We start from the raw sequence: 15427 nt of genomic DNA, 5'->3' as shown, positions 1-15427 counted from the left end.
TAGATAGCCAAAATTACGTCATTACAGGTAGTCCTCACTATCCAGCCATGATAAGGACTGGAATTTAGGTCACTTAGTTGTTAAGTGAATTCTCACATGACCAGAGCTGATTTTACAACCTTTTTTACAACAGCCGTTAAGCAAATCACATGGTCATTAAGCAAATCCAGCTTCTCCAATGGACCTTTTTTGCCAGAATTCACATAATGACCACATGATTTGCTTAACGACCATGTCCTTTGCTTAACGACTGTGGTGATTTGCTTAATAAGCATCATAAAAAAGGTCACAAATCACAATCATGTGACTGCAGGGGTGATGCAGCAGTTTGTGGTGGTCATAAGTACAAGTACAGGTAGTAAAGCACTTTTTCCAAGGCTGTTATAACTTTGAATGCTCTTTAAGGAAGGACTACCTGTACATAAAAAGAGATAATGAAAAAGCTAAAGTTTATAAATCTGATAATGTGAGACATGTCAGAGCACTCTTGACTGTCATCTGGAGTAAGTCGATCTGCGGAAGTTGCCAAAGTAGCAAAAAACTGAGCCTTTGGTTGGTGGCCAGAAGTCCAGAGCCAGCAGCATTCACAGGAACCCATTCAGAGCCACATGCCAGAAATCAGCCCCCAAGTGGAGACAGAGAATGTTTGTGGTCAGAAAACACACCTGGAAATGAAAAATACAAGGTGGATGTCCTTCTTTAGCAAGAGCCCTTGGCTTTGATTGACTGAGGGAATTGCTGCCCTGTCCTCTTGAGTTGCACAGATATTTTTAGGGCTAAGCACTTAACTCAGGCCTGGATTCATCTCGCAGTCAGCATCTACCTGTGCTGAGTCAAACTCATAGACATGGAAACTGCCTCAGGTGACTGACTGCTCTTGGCTCCCCACTCTCACGCTGACAATTCATCAGGTTCTCTGCTCCATATTCAGAGGCAGAAAGAGGAGTCCACGACATAATCTGAGTATGATAACTAGTAAGCATACCACAGAGACATACCAGCAGTTTTTTGAAGAACCAGGAGCTCCTACAAGGCCAGATGTCCCAAACCTCTGAAACACCCAGAAATTTATTTGTTTGTTTCATTAAATTTGAACACTGCCTGCTTCCTGGGTGGTTCTGGACAATACTGTGAGGGTACAATGTTGGACAAAAAATCTGCTTTCTCCATTATTGCCATGGAATAAGATCAATCATGAACTCAGAGTTCTGTCAGAGCATCTTCATTCTGGTCATCTTCCAGTTTGCTTGAGGGCTGAACCAAAGGGCTACATGAGCTCTGTACAATGAGGGACCCTCGAGAGTGATTATGTTATCTAATTTATCATCATGTCCTAAAGGTTGATCAGGGCTTTGGCTGATGTTCCCAGATTGATTAGAAACTTTCTCAAAGCCTTCTGGAATCCATTCCCTTTCAATGGGTTTCCTGCTCCTGCAAAAAGGAGTCATTTGGGCAAATCTAACTCTCAATAGGAAGTAGTCTATCATCCTCTACCTTGAACTAGCATCCTTCTGCCACGTTTCCCTAAGACAGCCAGATATACTCACCAAAAAATAAAACTTGGTTTCTTTAAACCTAGATAGTCTTCAGCAGTAATCTTAAAGCAATTTTGATCCATGTCTCCCATGGCCAGCGGAATCCAAAATGGTTCTTCTCACCCTACATATTTGTTTATATAGCTGCTGCTCTCCTTCACCCAACACTATACCTCATCTCATTTAGATCAGTAGGACAATATTCAGAATGCTGCTGTTTTGTCCTGAGTTCAGGACTAAACTACAGAGTATGGGACAGCAGCAGAAGCAGTAATGAAAGTTCTTTAAATTGGCTGATTAGGTTTGATTCTTTTTCTTGGCTAGAACAGGTGGATAGCTTGTCTGTGAACCCAGATTCTGATGGTTCTCCTGAGATGATGGTGTCCCAGCCAGGGTGTGGTTATGCAATCTTACTCTGTACTTGGAAAAAAGAGCAGCAACCTCCTACAGAGATGATAGACCATTCTGCATCTAGCAGGTGAGACTGCTGTTATTAAATTAAAAATTAAATTAATTATTAAAACATATTAAACTAAGACAATTAGTATACTTCTTGGTTCTTTCATGTTATGGAGCTGTGGGGATGCTTCTTCAGTATTACCCTGTTGAAATTTGACATGGACAATCTACTTCATTGGTGTGTAGCCCTGTCCCACCTCCCAAAACAGTGGAAAATGTATGAGAAATACCATTAAAAAATCTTGCGTGCAAATATTAGAAGCTCATTGATAACCAATGTCTTAATGAAAATCAGCAGTCAAAAAATAAAATCTGTATATTTCTGTGTTAATATGGGAATGTAGTATTTTTAGTATTTGTGTATTTCCTTTTTTGCATTTTATTAGACAGCATAGAAATGAGAAACCTTACAATTTATTTGATTTTCGGCATGTTGAATCTTGTTGAGGATACTTCATGAATCCACAAAACTTCTAATAATATGTTTAATCGTATTTTTATTTTTATCTATATACTACTAAAACTCTCATGCCTGTAACCTTCAACTGGGTGAAACGGTGCATCATAGGGCAACAGTTTTTGAACCAAGGTACCTCAGATGAGCCCATTTACAGAATGCAACCAAAATCCGAGACCCATTACTCCCATGGGATTGAAATTTGGGGAATTTGTGGCTGCTTCAGCACTGCTGTGCTGCTGCACCACCATGGTCAGCCCAGGTCATGTGATCATCATGGGCATATCCCTGACCTCTTTCCCACCTCCCTCTGTCCCCTGCGTGCAATTGGCTGTGGCAAGGCCCAAGGGGCGAGTGGCAGTTGTCTACTTTGGAAGTGAGGCAGAAATTTGAAATTTAATGGCTGTGAGTGTTGAGGGAAGGATAAGGGAGCAACTTGGATGCCTACTGGCAAGGTAGGGCTGATTGATGGGTGAGCCCTCTTCCTCCTTCGAGGGAGGGGGCCCTTGGGAACACACCGGAATGAGGAGTGGGTGTGCAGTATTCCTCACGGTGCATGGCTCCCTTTGTTCGACCTCCTCGCAGCAAAGTGGCAGGAGGTTCTGCAGGTCAGTCAAAGAGAAGGAGGCTTCATGGGGGCACTTGTGAGAGGAGGGCAAATGGCGCAAGCCTATATTATATGTGGGGGGGAGGGAGGAAGATTTCGGATGCTCTCTGCTGGCTTTCCCACAAGCAAAGTCAATGGAGAAGCCGGCAGCAAGTCACTCACAATCCCACTGTTGTTGTTTTTTACCTTGGTAATTTGTAATTTGTAAACTTTATTGTCATTGCACTTCGTACAACAAAATTAAATGCCATCCCAGTGCACCTTATAAATATAAAAACCATAAAATAAAAAAACACACATCCTTCATTCTCTTTCTCTGTTTAGGTAAGGAAATATCTCTGAAACGATGACCCAGCAGGTCACAGGTTGTCTACTACAGTACTAAATTCTTGAATAGCTCATTCCAGGGCATGTGCTTCATGTTTCATCATTTTAAAGATCTGAAATTTTGATGGCTTTTATTTGATGTACTCCACTTTGTTAACATTAAGTAGCAGGATAGTTGATATAAAATACTATTACTATCATAATCACTAATAGTTTGAAATTTTTGAATGGGAAAGAAGGCTATTTCTGGGCTATTCAGTCCATGTTCTTGTTGAAGAAAAGCTGGTGCACCCCCGTTATCAACTGATATCTGCAGACTCTGCTTCAAACTCCTCTTACCATAAAATAATAACAATAATAATAATAATGTGTTATCAATATCTATCCTTCTCCCCAACTTGTCTGGGCCCTCATTTCTCTGGGAAAGCCACTATTCCTTTCTCTCTTTTTTAAAAAACTTTTTTAAAAAATTATTTTAAATCATTGAATGAACAAAATAAATGTCTAAATAAAAGAATAAAGTAAAAAAGTACATAGTGGATAGAAAATAAAAGTTCAGTAAATAAACAATATGGACAATTATCACAAAATTTAAAATTCATTATTTCATTGATTAGAATATTGAAAACTACTCACATTATTTCAGTTAAGAAATAATTGAAAATTGCTACAAAACTCTAAACAATATTGATATTGATGTCATTATTCCTAAAATAAATGCACATCATCTTGTAAAAAAAAAGAGAAGAAAAACATGAAAAATAATTTAAAAAATCATTAAAAACAATATTGAGTTCTAAATTCCCTCTCATTGTACCCGACTGATAATTCCATCGAAATATTTATAAACATTAAAATTGCTTCTGATTACTATCTTTATATCAAGCATTTCCCCCTTAAAAACCTTATTCTAAATATCTAAGTTTGCCTTGTGTGATATGTAATATGTGGGGATGCATTCTTGCTTAAATTTAGTCTAACTTCTACTCTGGAAGTTTAGCGTTACTTTTGCCATTGCTGCATATTCCCCAAGTTTGGTTTCCCAGTCTGGTATTGCTGGCAAAGTATTTCTTTTCCAATGCTGGGCCAAATTTACCTTTGTAGCTGTCAAGCGTGTACTATAATTTATTATGATATTTTTTTATTTTATTTGTTCTGAAAAGATTTGTAGTAGAAAAAAATTCAAGTTTTTTTTTAATACTGTATATTTCTTTCTAGTACTTTTGAATTTACACAGCCACCACATGTAATAAAATGTTCCTTCAGTACCACAGCATTTCCGACATTTCTTGTTATATAATTTATATATATTTTGCAATTATGAATGGAGTTATGTACCGTCTGTAAACATTTTATACCACAACTGTGGTAATTGTGCAGCCCGAGATCATTTTGTTCTTCCCAGACATATTACATTGCTAGAATTGGTAAATTCCATTTTCCCATAGCATGCATTTTATTCTCACACTCCCAAATTGGACTTGTTGCATCCTATTGGTGCCCCCTTAACTGAAATGCAGTTCCTGTGTGAACCCAGGAAAAGGAGTGGGTTCTTGAAGGAGATGCCAGCAGGCCCAGTGAGTATGACCACCCTCCACCCTTCAGAGCTCCTTTTCAGCTTTGGATCTAAAAAGCCATGTCTCTCTTTCCACTGGGGCCCAAACTACAGGATAATGCTGTTATCACAGTTTAGATCCCCTACATTTCTTTACTACTTCCTAGGGAAGGCCCAGTCCGTGATGTCATTCTCCACCAGACATCAGGTAGAATTCACAACAAGAATGTTTCCACTCATCTTATTGGAACCATTGGCAGAGGTAAGTATAAATTCTACTCACGGTAAAAAATTAGAAACTCTGCTGCATTCCCACGTAGATGAAACGTGGAAGCTTTATCACCTCATGGCTAGACTACTGCAGTACACGCCAGATGGCTGCCCTTTGAAGACCACTTGGAAGGTTCAGCTGGTCTAGACTGCACCAGCATGAGCAGCGATGCGCTTGCCTCGCCATGCCCACGTGACCCCTCTGCTTTGCAAGCCGCACTGGTGGCCAGTGTGCTTTCTTCCAGGTGCAATTCAGGTCCTGGTTATCGTGTATAAAGCCCTGTGGGACATAACTAGTCTCTGGTTATTTGAGGGACCACCCATCTCCCACGGTTTCTGCCCAGCTGGTACGATCCAGCAGAGGGGGTGTGCTGCGGGTCCTCTCAATTAAGCAATGTTATCTTTAAGGGCCCAGGAAGCATTCCTCCTCTGTAGAGGCACCTGCTTTCTGGAAAGAGGTCCCCACAAGATCTGGGCCGCTCCCACACTGATAACGTTCCAGAAGGCCTTGAAAACCTGGCTGTTCTCCCAGGCCTTGGGCTAGCGTGGTAGGGACCACCTGTTTGAGATGTCGTCTGGATTGCCAGCTTCTTGTAATTCTTTTTGGGTATTTGTTATTTTGTTTCTACTTCCTCAACATTTATGCTGCTCTTTATTTTGTAAGCCACTCAAAGACATGAAAACTGAATAAACAAATAAATGAACAATAAATACACATCTTCATAAATTACTTAGATGAGGGAATAAAAGGGATGTTCATAACATTTGCAAATGACAGAAAGCTGAGGGGATATTGCTAACTGCTCAGAAGATAGGCTCAAGTTTCATAAGGATCTTGATAGACTTGAACACTGGGCCCTATCCAACAAAAGGCTGGAAAAGCCAGATGCACAGGTACAAGATAGGTGGTGCCTGGCTCAGCAAGAAGGATCCAGGTACACTGGTAGACCACAGATTAAGCACGCTGCAGCTGCCAAAAGAGCCACCCAGAGTTTTGGGCTGCATCAACAGAGGCACAGTGTGAAGATCACAGCAAGCGATAGTATCCTTCTATGGTCAGACTGCGCTATGTCCCATTCTGGTCGCCACAGCACAAAAAGGACACAGAACTGGAAAAAATATAGAGAAGAGTGCCAGATGGTGAGGAGCTCAGAGGCAAAATCGTACAAACGGCAGTTAAACAACCTTGGTACGTTTAGCCTGAAGAAGAGAAGGCTAAGGGGTCTTCCGATGCAGGAAGGGGGGTGCCCCAGGCCAGAGGGTGTGGGTCTGTTCTCCACTGCCTGCGAGAGGAGGGCAAGGGCCGGCAGGTGGGAGCTTCACAGAGGGAGATCCAAGCTTAAAATAAGGAACGTCCTGACCGTTGGCGCTGTTAAGCAGTGGAACTGCCTGCTGCCTGAAGTTGTGGGTGCTCTATCACTGGAGGTTGGACAGCCCTTTGTCCAGGATGGTATGAGGATTCCTTCACTGGGCAGGGGGCTGGACTAGCAGACCTCCAACCCTGTGTTTCTATGAAATGAAAGTAGTAGATGGAAGACTTATTGTACTACAGTAACTTTTTGAATTAGGAGTGCTAATCAAGATTGGGATCCCTATTTGGTAGTGTCAAGTGGATCTTGGATGTGGAAGAAAAGGAAAGAAGTGAAAGAAATAAGAGTGAAAGTAGGAGAGAAAGAAGAGAATGAATGGGAAGCGTAAACTGCTTGTAATAGAATGAAAAGTGCCATGGAAGTAAGTACAGTCAGGTCCAGAAATATTGGGACATCGACACAATTCTAACATCTTTGGCTCTATACACCACCACAATGGATTTGGAATGAAACAAACACAATGTGCCTTAACTGCAGACTGTCAGCTTTAATTTGAGGGTATGTACATCCAACTCAGGTGAACGGTGTAGGAATTACAACAGTTTGCATATGTGCCTCCCACTTGTTAAGGGACCAAAAGTAATGGGACAATTGGCTTCTCAGCTGTTCCATGGCCAGGTGTGTGATATTCCCTCAGTACCCCAATTACAATGTGCAGATAAAAGGCCCAGAGTTCATTTCAAGTGTGCTATTTGCATGTGGAATCTGTTGCTGTCAACTCTCAAGATGAGATCCAAAGAGCTGTCACTATCAGTGAAGCAAGCCATCATTAGGCTGAAGAAACAAAACAAACCCATCAGAGAGATAGCAAAAACATTAGGCGTGGCCAAAACAACTGTTTGGAACATTCTCAAAAAGAAGGAACGCACCCGGTGAGCTCAGCAACACCAAAAGGCCCGGGAGACAACAGAAGACAACTGTGGTGGATGACTGAAGAATTCGTTCCCTGGTGAAGAAAACACCCTTCACAACAGTTGGCCAGATCAAGAACACTCTCCAGGAGGTAGGTGTATGTGTCTCAAAGTCAACAATCAAAAGACGACTTCACCAGAGTGAATACAGAGGGTTCACCACAAGATGTAAACCATTGGTGAGCCTCAAAAACAGGAAGGCCAGATTAGAGTTTGCCAAACGACATCTAAAAAAGCCTTCACAGTTCTGGAACAACATCCTATGGACAGATGAGACCAAGATCAACTTGTACCAGAGTGATGGGAAGAGAAGAGTATGGAGAAGGAAAGGAACTGCTCATGATCCTAAGCATGCAACCTCATCAGTGAAGCATGGTGGTGGTAGTGTCATGGCGTGGGCATGTATGGCTGCCAATGGAACTGGTTCTTTTATATTTATTGATGATGTGACTGCTGACAAAAGCAGCAGGATGAATTCTGCAGTGTTTCGGGCAATATTATCTGCTCACATTCAGCCCAATGCTGCAGAACTCATTGGACGGCGCTTCACAGTACAGATGGACAATGACCCAAAGCATACTGCAGAAGCAACCAAAGAGTTTTTGAAGGGACAGAAGTGGAATGTTATGCAATGGCCAAGTCAATCACCTGACCTGAATCCCATTGAGCATGCATTTCACTTGCTGAAGACAAAACTGAAGGGAAAATGCCCCAAGAACAAGCAGGAACTGAAGACAGTTGCAGTAGAGGCCTGGCAGAGCATCACCAGGGATGAAACCCAGCGTCTGGTGATGTCTATGCGTTCCAGGCTTCAGGCTGTGATTGACTGCAACGGATTTGCAACCGAGTATTAAAAAGGGAAAGTTTGATTTATGATTATTATTCTGTCCCATTACTTTTGGTCCCTTACCAAGTGGGAGGCACATATGCAAACTCTTGTAATTCCTACACCGTTCACCTGAGTTGGATGTACATACCCTCAAATTAAAGCTGACAGTCTGCAGTTAAGGCACATTGTGTTTGTTTCATTCCAAATCCATTGTGCGGGTGTATAGAGCCAAAGATGTTAGAATTGTGTCGATGTCCCAATATTTCTGGACCTGACTGTATGTGGAATATGAAAAAGGATGCTTGATGGAAGTCATAAAATGCTATGGGAATGTTGGAAAATGGTAGGACTGCAGGTATAGACCATTCAGCTGGAAAAACGTTACAATATGCACGTGCTTTGCTTATGAAGTATCCGTATAACCTGTTTAGGGGAAGATTGCATGACAACTGGAAGAATGTCATTATTCCTTTATGCAAAATCATTTTGCTGGGATGGTCTGTCAGTAGCTGCTCTTTTGTAAGTTTACACTTCGATCATCCGCAACCGTGCAATTTGGCTCATTCCTTTCCAGTTCTGAATCTTGTTCCACATTCCATTCTAACTGTTGCTTCCTAGGAATCATACAAACTCTCCATAGGCAGATGACATTTTTAAGGGCTACTCACAAATTGTTGTGGCACACTCAGTCAAAAGTCTTTGTATAAATTACAAACCAAAAATATACCTTTTGGGGGGGGGGAGTAACTCCCTGTTTCTTCCATTATCCACAGAAGGTTAGCCCTGTGACCTTGAGTGCTGTTCTCTCTTCTGAATCCGGCTTCTGCATTTGGCAGTTCTTGTTCCCGGTTGCAGGAAGACGTCAGCTTCCAGCTTACATGTGTGCAGCCTGCAAACCTCCTGTCTGGGCGGGCAATTCTGCTGCCAGGTGTAGACTGGGCGAGGACCCTTGGGAGCCCACAGATCGTGGATTTAGTTTAAAAATGGCCTCATCTAGTGTCTCCACCCCTTCAATAATTGTTGCTCAAGGAGACCTTTAAAATGTTTGATGAGGCCTGTAATTAACTTGGGCTGTTTCCAGCTTTGTGCCCCGGAGCTGATGGGGCACCCGATTTGGGCATCGGCCTGTGGTCGCAGTCCCCAAGAGGGGATTGATTTGGGGGGAGCTCAGATGCAGGGAGTGTGCATTTGTGCAAAGGTACGTGCCTGTTCTTTGCCACAATCCTACTTTTCTTTTTCCCTTTTAATAAAAGAGCCAGAATCCCCAGAATGATTGCCACTGCTTTGCAGTGCAGGGAGTGGCAAAGTCCCGTGTTCTGTTGATCACCTTTGTGGGGATAATCCATTGCTGCAAGGCTTGATGGAGCTGCAAGGCTGATCTGTGCTACCAAGGGGAAGATAAATCATGAGAGGTTAGCATAAGTGTAGCAATGCATGCCCCCCAGGTGGAGAGCGTTGTCCCAGATTGTGGGCCACTGTTCCATGACAGGGTGTGGGTGAATGCAAATAGCCTTGAGGCAAAATGTGGGCTGTCCTGCTTAGATAAAGATAACCTAATGATTTCCAAAAATCAGAACTCAAAGCTGGGAAGAGGGAATCTCTACATTGGCATAGGAATTTATTCAGTGCCTTGATTGCTTCCAGAGCCAAAATTATTTGAAAGATTTTTTTCAGATAGACCATACCAGTCCATGGAGGCTCTATCGATCGTTGTCCTAAATATCGTTTCACTTTTATTCCTCATATGCCATGGTGAGGGACAAAGAAGAACGTCAGTAAACTTCTCATACCCTCTGGGAGTTCAGAAGCCGTAAAATTATAAAGCCACCCCCTCTCCCTTTTCTTCCCCAAGAGTCAGCAAGGCAAGGGGTGAGGTGAGGTTGCTGATCCAGATGAGAATGCAAAGTGCTCTTGCAGTAGGGCAAGGCAGAGTGGAGTGGGGAAAGTGAAGGTGTGTCCCCCCAATCTCCCCCTAGCCATTGCTTTTCTGAGACTGCCTAGGTCTCCAAGAGAGGAGAACCACCTTTTCCTAACAGTAGCAGCTGTAGAAGAGGAATTTGCAAGAGATGCTTGGCATTCAGGTCTTTATTCTGATAAAAGGGCTTGAAGTCCGACCCCATTTACGGCAATCACCTTTTACACCAGAGTAGGAAACAAACCTCTCCCTACTCCTTCAAGTCTGGCAGACTGAAAAAATCCTCCATTCCTGCACACCACTGAGAGAGGGGAGAGGAAACCTCTCAGTGACCTCTCAAACACTGAGACATTTCCCTCCCCTCTCAGCAGTGTGCAGGAACAGAACTCAGATCCTGAAGATTTGAACTCCATTCCTCCAGGCCCACGAAGGATTTCCCCTCCGTCCATGGAGGGGAGGCCAAACCCTTCAGAGGGCTTTAGGAACATTTGAGGATGAAAGGGTTGCCTGCCAGAAGGATTTCACCTCCACACTCTTTCACTCTGTCCACTTAACGACCCGGGAGATCGCTTAACGACTGCAACAGGAGTGCCCGGATTGTGGTCATTGAGAGAAGCAGTCACGTGGGCGTCTCACTTAATGACCACTTCGCTCAACGATCGAGATTCAGGTTTCAATTGTCATTACGCAAGGACTACCTGTATCTCATTAAATTATGATGTTTCTTACGTATTTTATCTGAGGTTATACCTAGTAGGAAAAGTGGTTTCATTTCAAATTTAAATTCCAAGATTTTCTGCATTATACTATGTATGTTTTTCTAGTATTTTTGAGTTGCTTTACATATCCACCACGTGATAAAATGTTCCTTCTGTTTCTTCACATTTCCAACATTTATTACTGGATGATTTGTCTATCTTAGACATTATTGATGGAGTTGTATACCATCTTAAAACATTTTGTACCAATTTTCCTTTAGATTATAACCTGGTGTAAATTTAATAGATTTGCTCCATAATTATTCCCACTGATGTGTTGTCACTGTTTGTTAAGTTTTGCATCCATTTTGTCATACTGTTTTTTGTTTGTTCTGTTTCTGTGTCATATCTAAGTAAAAGTTTATGTTGTTGTTGTTTAGTCGTTAAGTCGTGTCCGACTCTTCGTGACCCCATGAACCATATTGCGCCAGGCCTTCCTGTCCTTCACTGCCTCCCTGAGTTTGCTCAGTTTCATGCTCATTGCTTCAGTGATGCTATCTAACCATCTCATCCTCTGCCGTCCTCTTCTCCTTTTGCCTTCAATCTTTCCCAGCATCAGGGTCTTCTCCAAAGAGATCTCTCTTCGCATTAGGTGGCCAAAATATCTGAGCTTGAGCTTCATTATCGATCCTTCCAATGAGCAATCAGGGTTGATTTCCTTTAAGATTGACTGGTTTGACCTCCTAGCAGTCCAGGGGACTCTCAAGAGTCTTCTCCAGCACCACAGTTCAAAGGCATCAATTCTTCGGTGCTCAGCCTTTTATGGTCCAGCTCTCACAGCCATACATTACTACTGGAAAAACCATAGCTTTGACTATGCGGATCTTTGTCGGCAAGGTGACGTCTCTGCTTTTTAATATGCTATCTAGGCTTGCCATAGCTTTCCTCCCAAGGAGCAAGCGTCTTTTAATTTCATGGCTGCAGTCTCCATCTGCGGTGATCTTGGAGCCCAAATAAATGAAGTCTGTTACTGCTTCCATTTCTACCCCTTCTATTTGCCAGGAATTGATGGGTCCAGATGCCATGATCTTAGTTTTTTTAATGTTGAGTTTCAAGCCAGCTTTTGCACTCTCCTCTTTCACCCTCATCAAGAGGCTCTTTAGTTCTTCTTCACTTTCTGCCATTAGGGTGGTATCGTCCGCATATCTGAGGTTGTTGATGATTCTCCCTGCAATCTTAATTCCGGCTTGTGATTCTTCCAGCCTGGCATTTCTCATGATGTACTCTGCATATAGGTTAAATAAGCAGGGTGACAGTATACAGCCTTGTCGTACACCTTTCCCTATTTTGAACCAATCGGTTGTTCCATGACCGGTTCTAACTGTTGCTTCTTGGCCCGCATACAGATTTCTCAGGAGACAGGTAAGGTGGTCTGGTATTCCCATCTCTTTAAGAATTTGCCATAGTTTGTTGTGATCCACACAATCAAAGGCTTTTGCATAGTCAATGAAGCAGAAGTAGATATTTTTCTGGAACTCTCGTGCTTTCTCCATGATCCAGCGAATGTTGGCGATTTGATCTCTAGTTCCTCTGCCTCTTCGAAACCCAGCTTGTACATCCGGTAGTTCTCGGTTCATGTATTGCTGAAGCCTAGCTTGTAGGATTTTGAGCATAACCTTGCTAACATGTGAAATGAGTGCAATTGTGCGATAGTTTGAGCATTCTTTGGCGTTGCCCTTCTTTGGAATTGGAACGTAAACTGACCTTTTCCAATCCCGTGGCCACTGTTGCGTTTTCCAAACTTGCTGGCATATTGAGTGCAGCACTTTAACACCATCATCTTTTAGTATTTTAAATAACTCAGCTGGAATCCTGTCATCTCCACTAGCTTTGTTGTTAGCAATGCTTCCTAAGGCCCACTTGACTTCACTCTCTAGGATGTCTGGCTCAAGGTCAGTGATCACACCAGCGTGGACATCAGGGACATTAAGATCTTTCTTGTATAGTTCTTCTGTGTATTCTTGCCACCGCTTCTTAATCTCTTCTGCTTCTGTTAGGTCCCTGCCTTTTTTGTCCTTTATCATGCCCATCTTTGCACTAAACGTTCCTTTCATATCTCCAATTTTCTTGTAGAGATCTCTAGTCTTCCCCATTCTATTGTTTTCCTCAATTTCTTTGCATTGTTCATTTAAGAAGGCCTTCTTATCTCTCCTTGCTATTCTCTGGAAATCTGCATTCAGTTGCTTATATCTTTCCCTTTCACCCTTGCTTTTCGCATTCCTTCTTTCCACAGCTATTTGTAAAGCCTCATCAGACAGCCATTTTGCTTTCTTGCATTTCTTTTTCTTTGGGATGATTTTAGTTGCTGCCTCCTGTACAATGTTACGGACCTCCGTCCATAGTTCTTCAGGCACTCTGTCTACCAAATCTAATCCTCTAAATCTATTCATCACCTTCACTGTGTACTCACAAGGAATATGATCTAAGTCATACCTGAGTGGTCTAGTGGTTTTCCCTACATTCTTCAATTTAAGCCTAAATTTTGCAGTAAGAAGCTCATGATCTGAGCCACAGTCAGCTCCTGGTCTTGTTTTTGCTGTCTGTATAGAGCTTCTCCATCTTTGGCTGCAAAGTATATAATCAATCTGGTTTCGGTATTGACCATCTGGTGATGTCCATGTGTAGAGTCGTCTCTTGTGTTGTTGGAAAAGAGTGTTTGCTATGACTAGCTTGTTCTCTTGACAGAACTCTATTAGCCTTTGCCCTGCTTCATTTTGTACTCCAAGGCCAAACTTGCCTGTTATTCCGATTACTCCTTGACTTCCTACTTTAGCATTCCAATCCCCTATGATGAAAAGGACATCTTTTTGGTGCCAGTTCTAGAAGGTGTTGTAAGTCTTCATAGAAGTGGTCAACTTCAGCTTCTTCAGCATCAGTGGTTGGGGCATAGACTTGGATGACTGTGATATTGAATGGTTTGCCTTGGATACGCACTGAGATCATTCTGTCGTTTTTGAGGTTGTACCCCATTACTGCCTTTCCCACTCTCTTATTCACTATGAGTGCAATTCCATTTCTTCTAAGGGTTTCTTGCCCACAGTAGTAGATATAATGGTCACCCGAATTAAATTCACCCATTCCCGTCCATTTCAGTTCGCTGATTCCCAAGATGTCGACGTTCAATCTTGTCATCTCATGTTTGACCACATCCAGCTTGCCTTGGTTCATAGATCTTACATTCCAGGTACCTATACAATATTGTTCTTTACAGCATCGGACCTTCTTTTCGCTTCCAGATACATCCACAGCTGAACGTCCTTTCGGCTTTGGCCCAGCCGCTTCACTCTTTCTGGAGCTACTTGGAATTGCCCTCCGCTCTTCCCCAGTAGCATATTGGACACCTTCCGACCTGAGGGGCTCATCTTCCGGCGTCATATCTTTTAGCCTTTTGACATTGTCCATGGGGTTTTCTTGGCAAGGATACTGGAGTGGGTTGCCATTTCCTTCTCCAGTGGACCACATTTTGTCAGAACTCTCTGTCATGACCTGTCCGTCTTGGGTGGCCCTGCACGGTATAGCTCATGGCTTCACTGAGTTACGCAAGCCCCTTCGCCACGACAAGGCAGTGATCCATGAAGGGGAAAAGTTTATATATGCATCCTAATACAGGTAGTCCTCGGGTTACAACAGTAATTGGGACCAAAATTTCCATCTCTAAGCAATGTGGTCATAAAGCATGATGTCTGCATCACTTAGTGACAGAAATCCCAGCAGTCCCATTGCCATTGTTAACCAAATCACACTGGTCGTTAGGTAAGGGCCCACCCCAATCCAAGCCATTCCTGGCTTGGTCCCTCCTCGGCCCGACCTTGGTGAGGTAAGGAACTGCCGTCTCTTGAACTCCCCCCACCCACCTGTCTCCCCCCATCTCTGCCTTTTTGGCCACCCTGCATCGTGGTGCTTGTCAGTGGTGGGGGCAGCGCTGGTGCTGAAGTAGAGGCCCGGATCTTCAGTCTCAGCCCTAACCCCGGGCACGGAACCAGGTCTTTAGGGCCTTATGAAAGGCCAGCAGAGTCAGGGCCATCCTGATCTCTAGAGGGAGATTCACAAGGAGTGCAGTACAGCAGAAAAGGCGAGTCTTTTAGGCCCTCCCAACTGGCAAGATGGCACCTGAAGCATGCCCATCCTGCCTGACTGGCTCAGACAGGTAGAAACAAGTGAGAAGAGATGGTCTCTCAAGTAACCTGTTCCCAAGCCATGACGAGCTTTAAAGGTGACAACTAGCACTTTGAATTGCACCTGGAAACACTGGCAATCAGTGTACCTCTCAGAGTAGTGGTGTTACATGTGCCAAATAACTGGTGCCATTTACTACCTGTGCTGCCACATTCTGCACCAGTTGAAGCTTCTGAATGCTCTTCAAGGGCAGCCCCATGCAGAGAGCATTGCAGTGATTCAGATGAGATGTCACGAGGGCATGAGTGACAGTGAGCA

General features: G+C 43.2%; 1 protein-coding gene across 5 annotated transcripts in view; it reads left to right on the top strand.

The window, feature by feature from the left end:
* ITFG2 (integrin alpha FG-GAP repeat containing 2) overlaps positions 1-15427 on the top strand; it is a 45776-nt gene that overhangs the window by 20818 nt on the left and 9531 nt on the right. For all 5 annotated transcript variants that reach the window (XR_015794190.1, XR_015794191.1, XM_088131262.1 and 2 more), the window contains exons 6-7: positions 1865-2013; positions 5108-5202. Coding sequence is in view for 3 of the 5 variants with exons in the window: in XM_088131262.1 (XP_087987388.1) it covers positions 1865-2013; positions 5108-5202 (244 nt within the window). In the remaining 2 variants the exon portion in view is untranslated. The remainder of the gene's footprint in view (positions 1-1864; positions 2014-5107; positions 5203-15427) is intronic.

This window comes from Python bivittatus, unplaced genomic scaffold, assembly GCF_059951505.1.
Source record: "Python bivittatus isolate LINGU-HERP-01145 unplaced genomic scaffold, Pbiv_v1 ctg000970_np1212, whole genome shotgun sequence".
In the NCBI taxonomy this organism is placed as follows: domain Eukaryota; kingdom Metazoa; phylum Chordata; class Lepidosauria; order Squamata; family Pythonidae; genus Python; species Python bivittatus.
The sequence above is the reverse complement of the archived record's forward strand: the minus strand, read 5'-3'. Positions and strand labels throughout refer to the sequence as shown.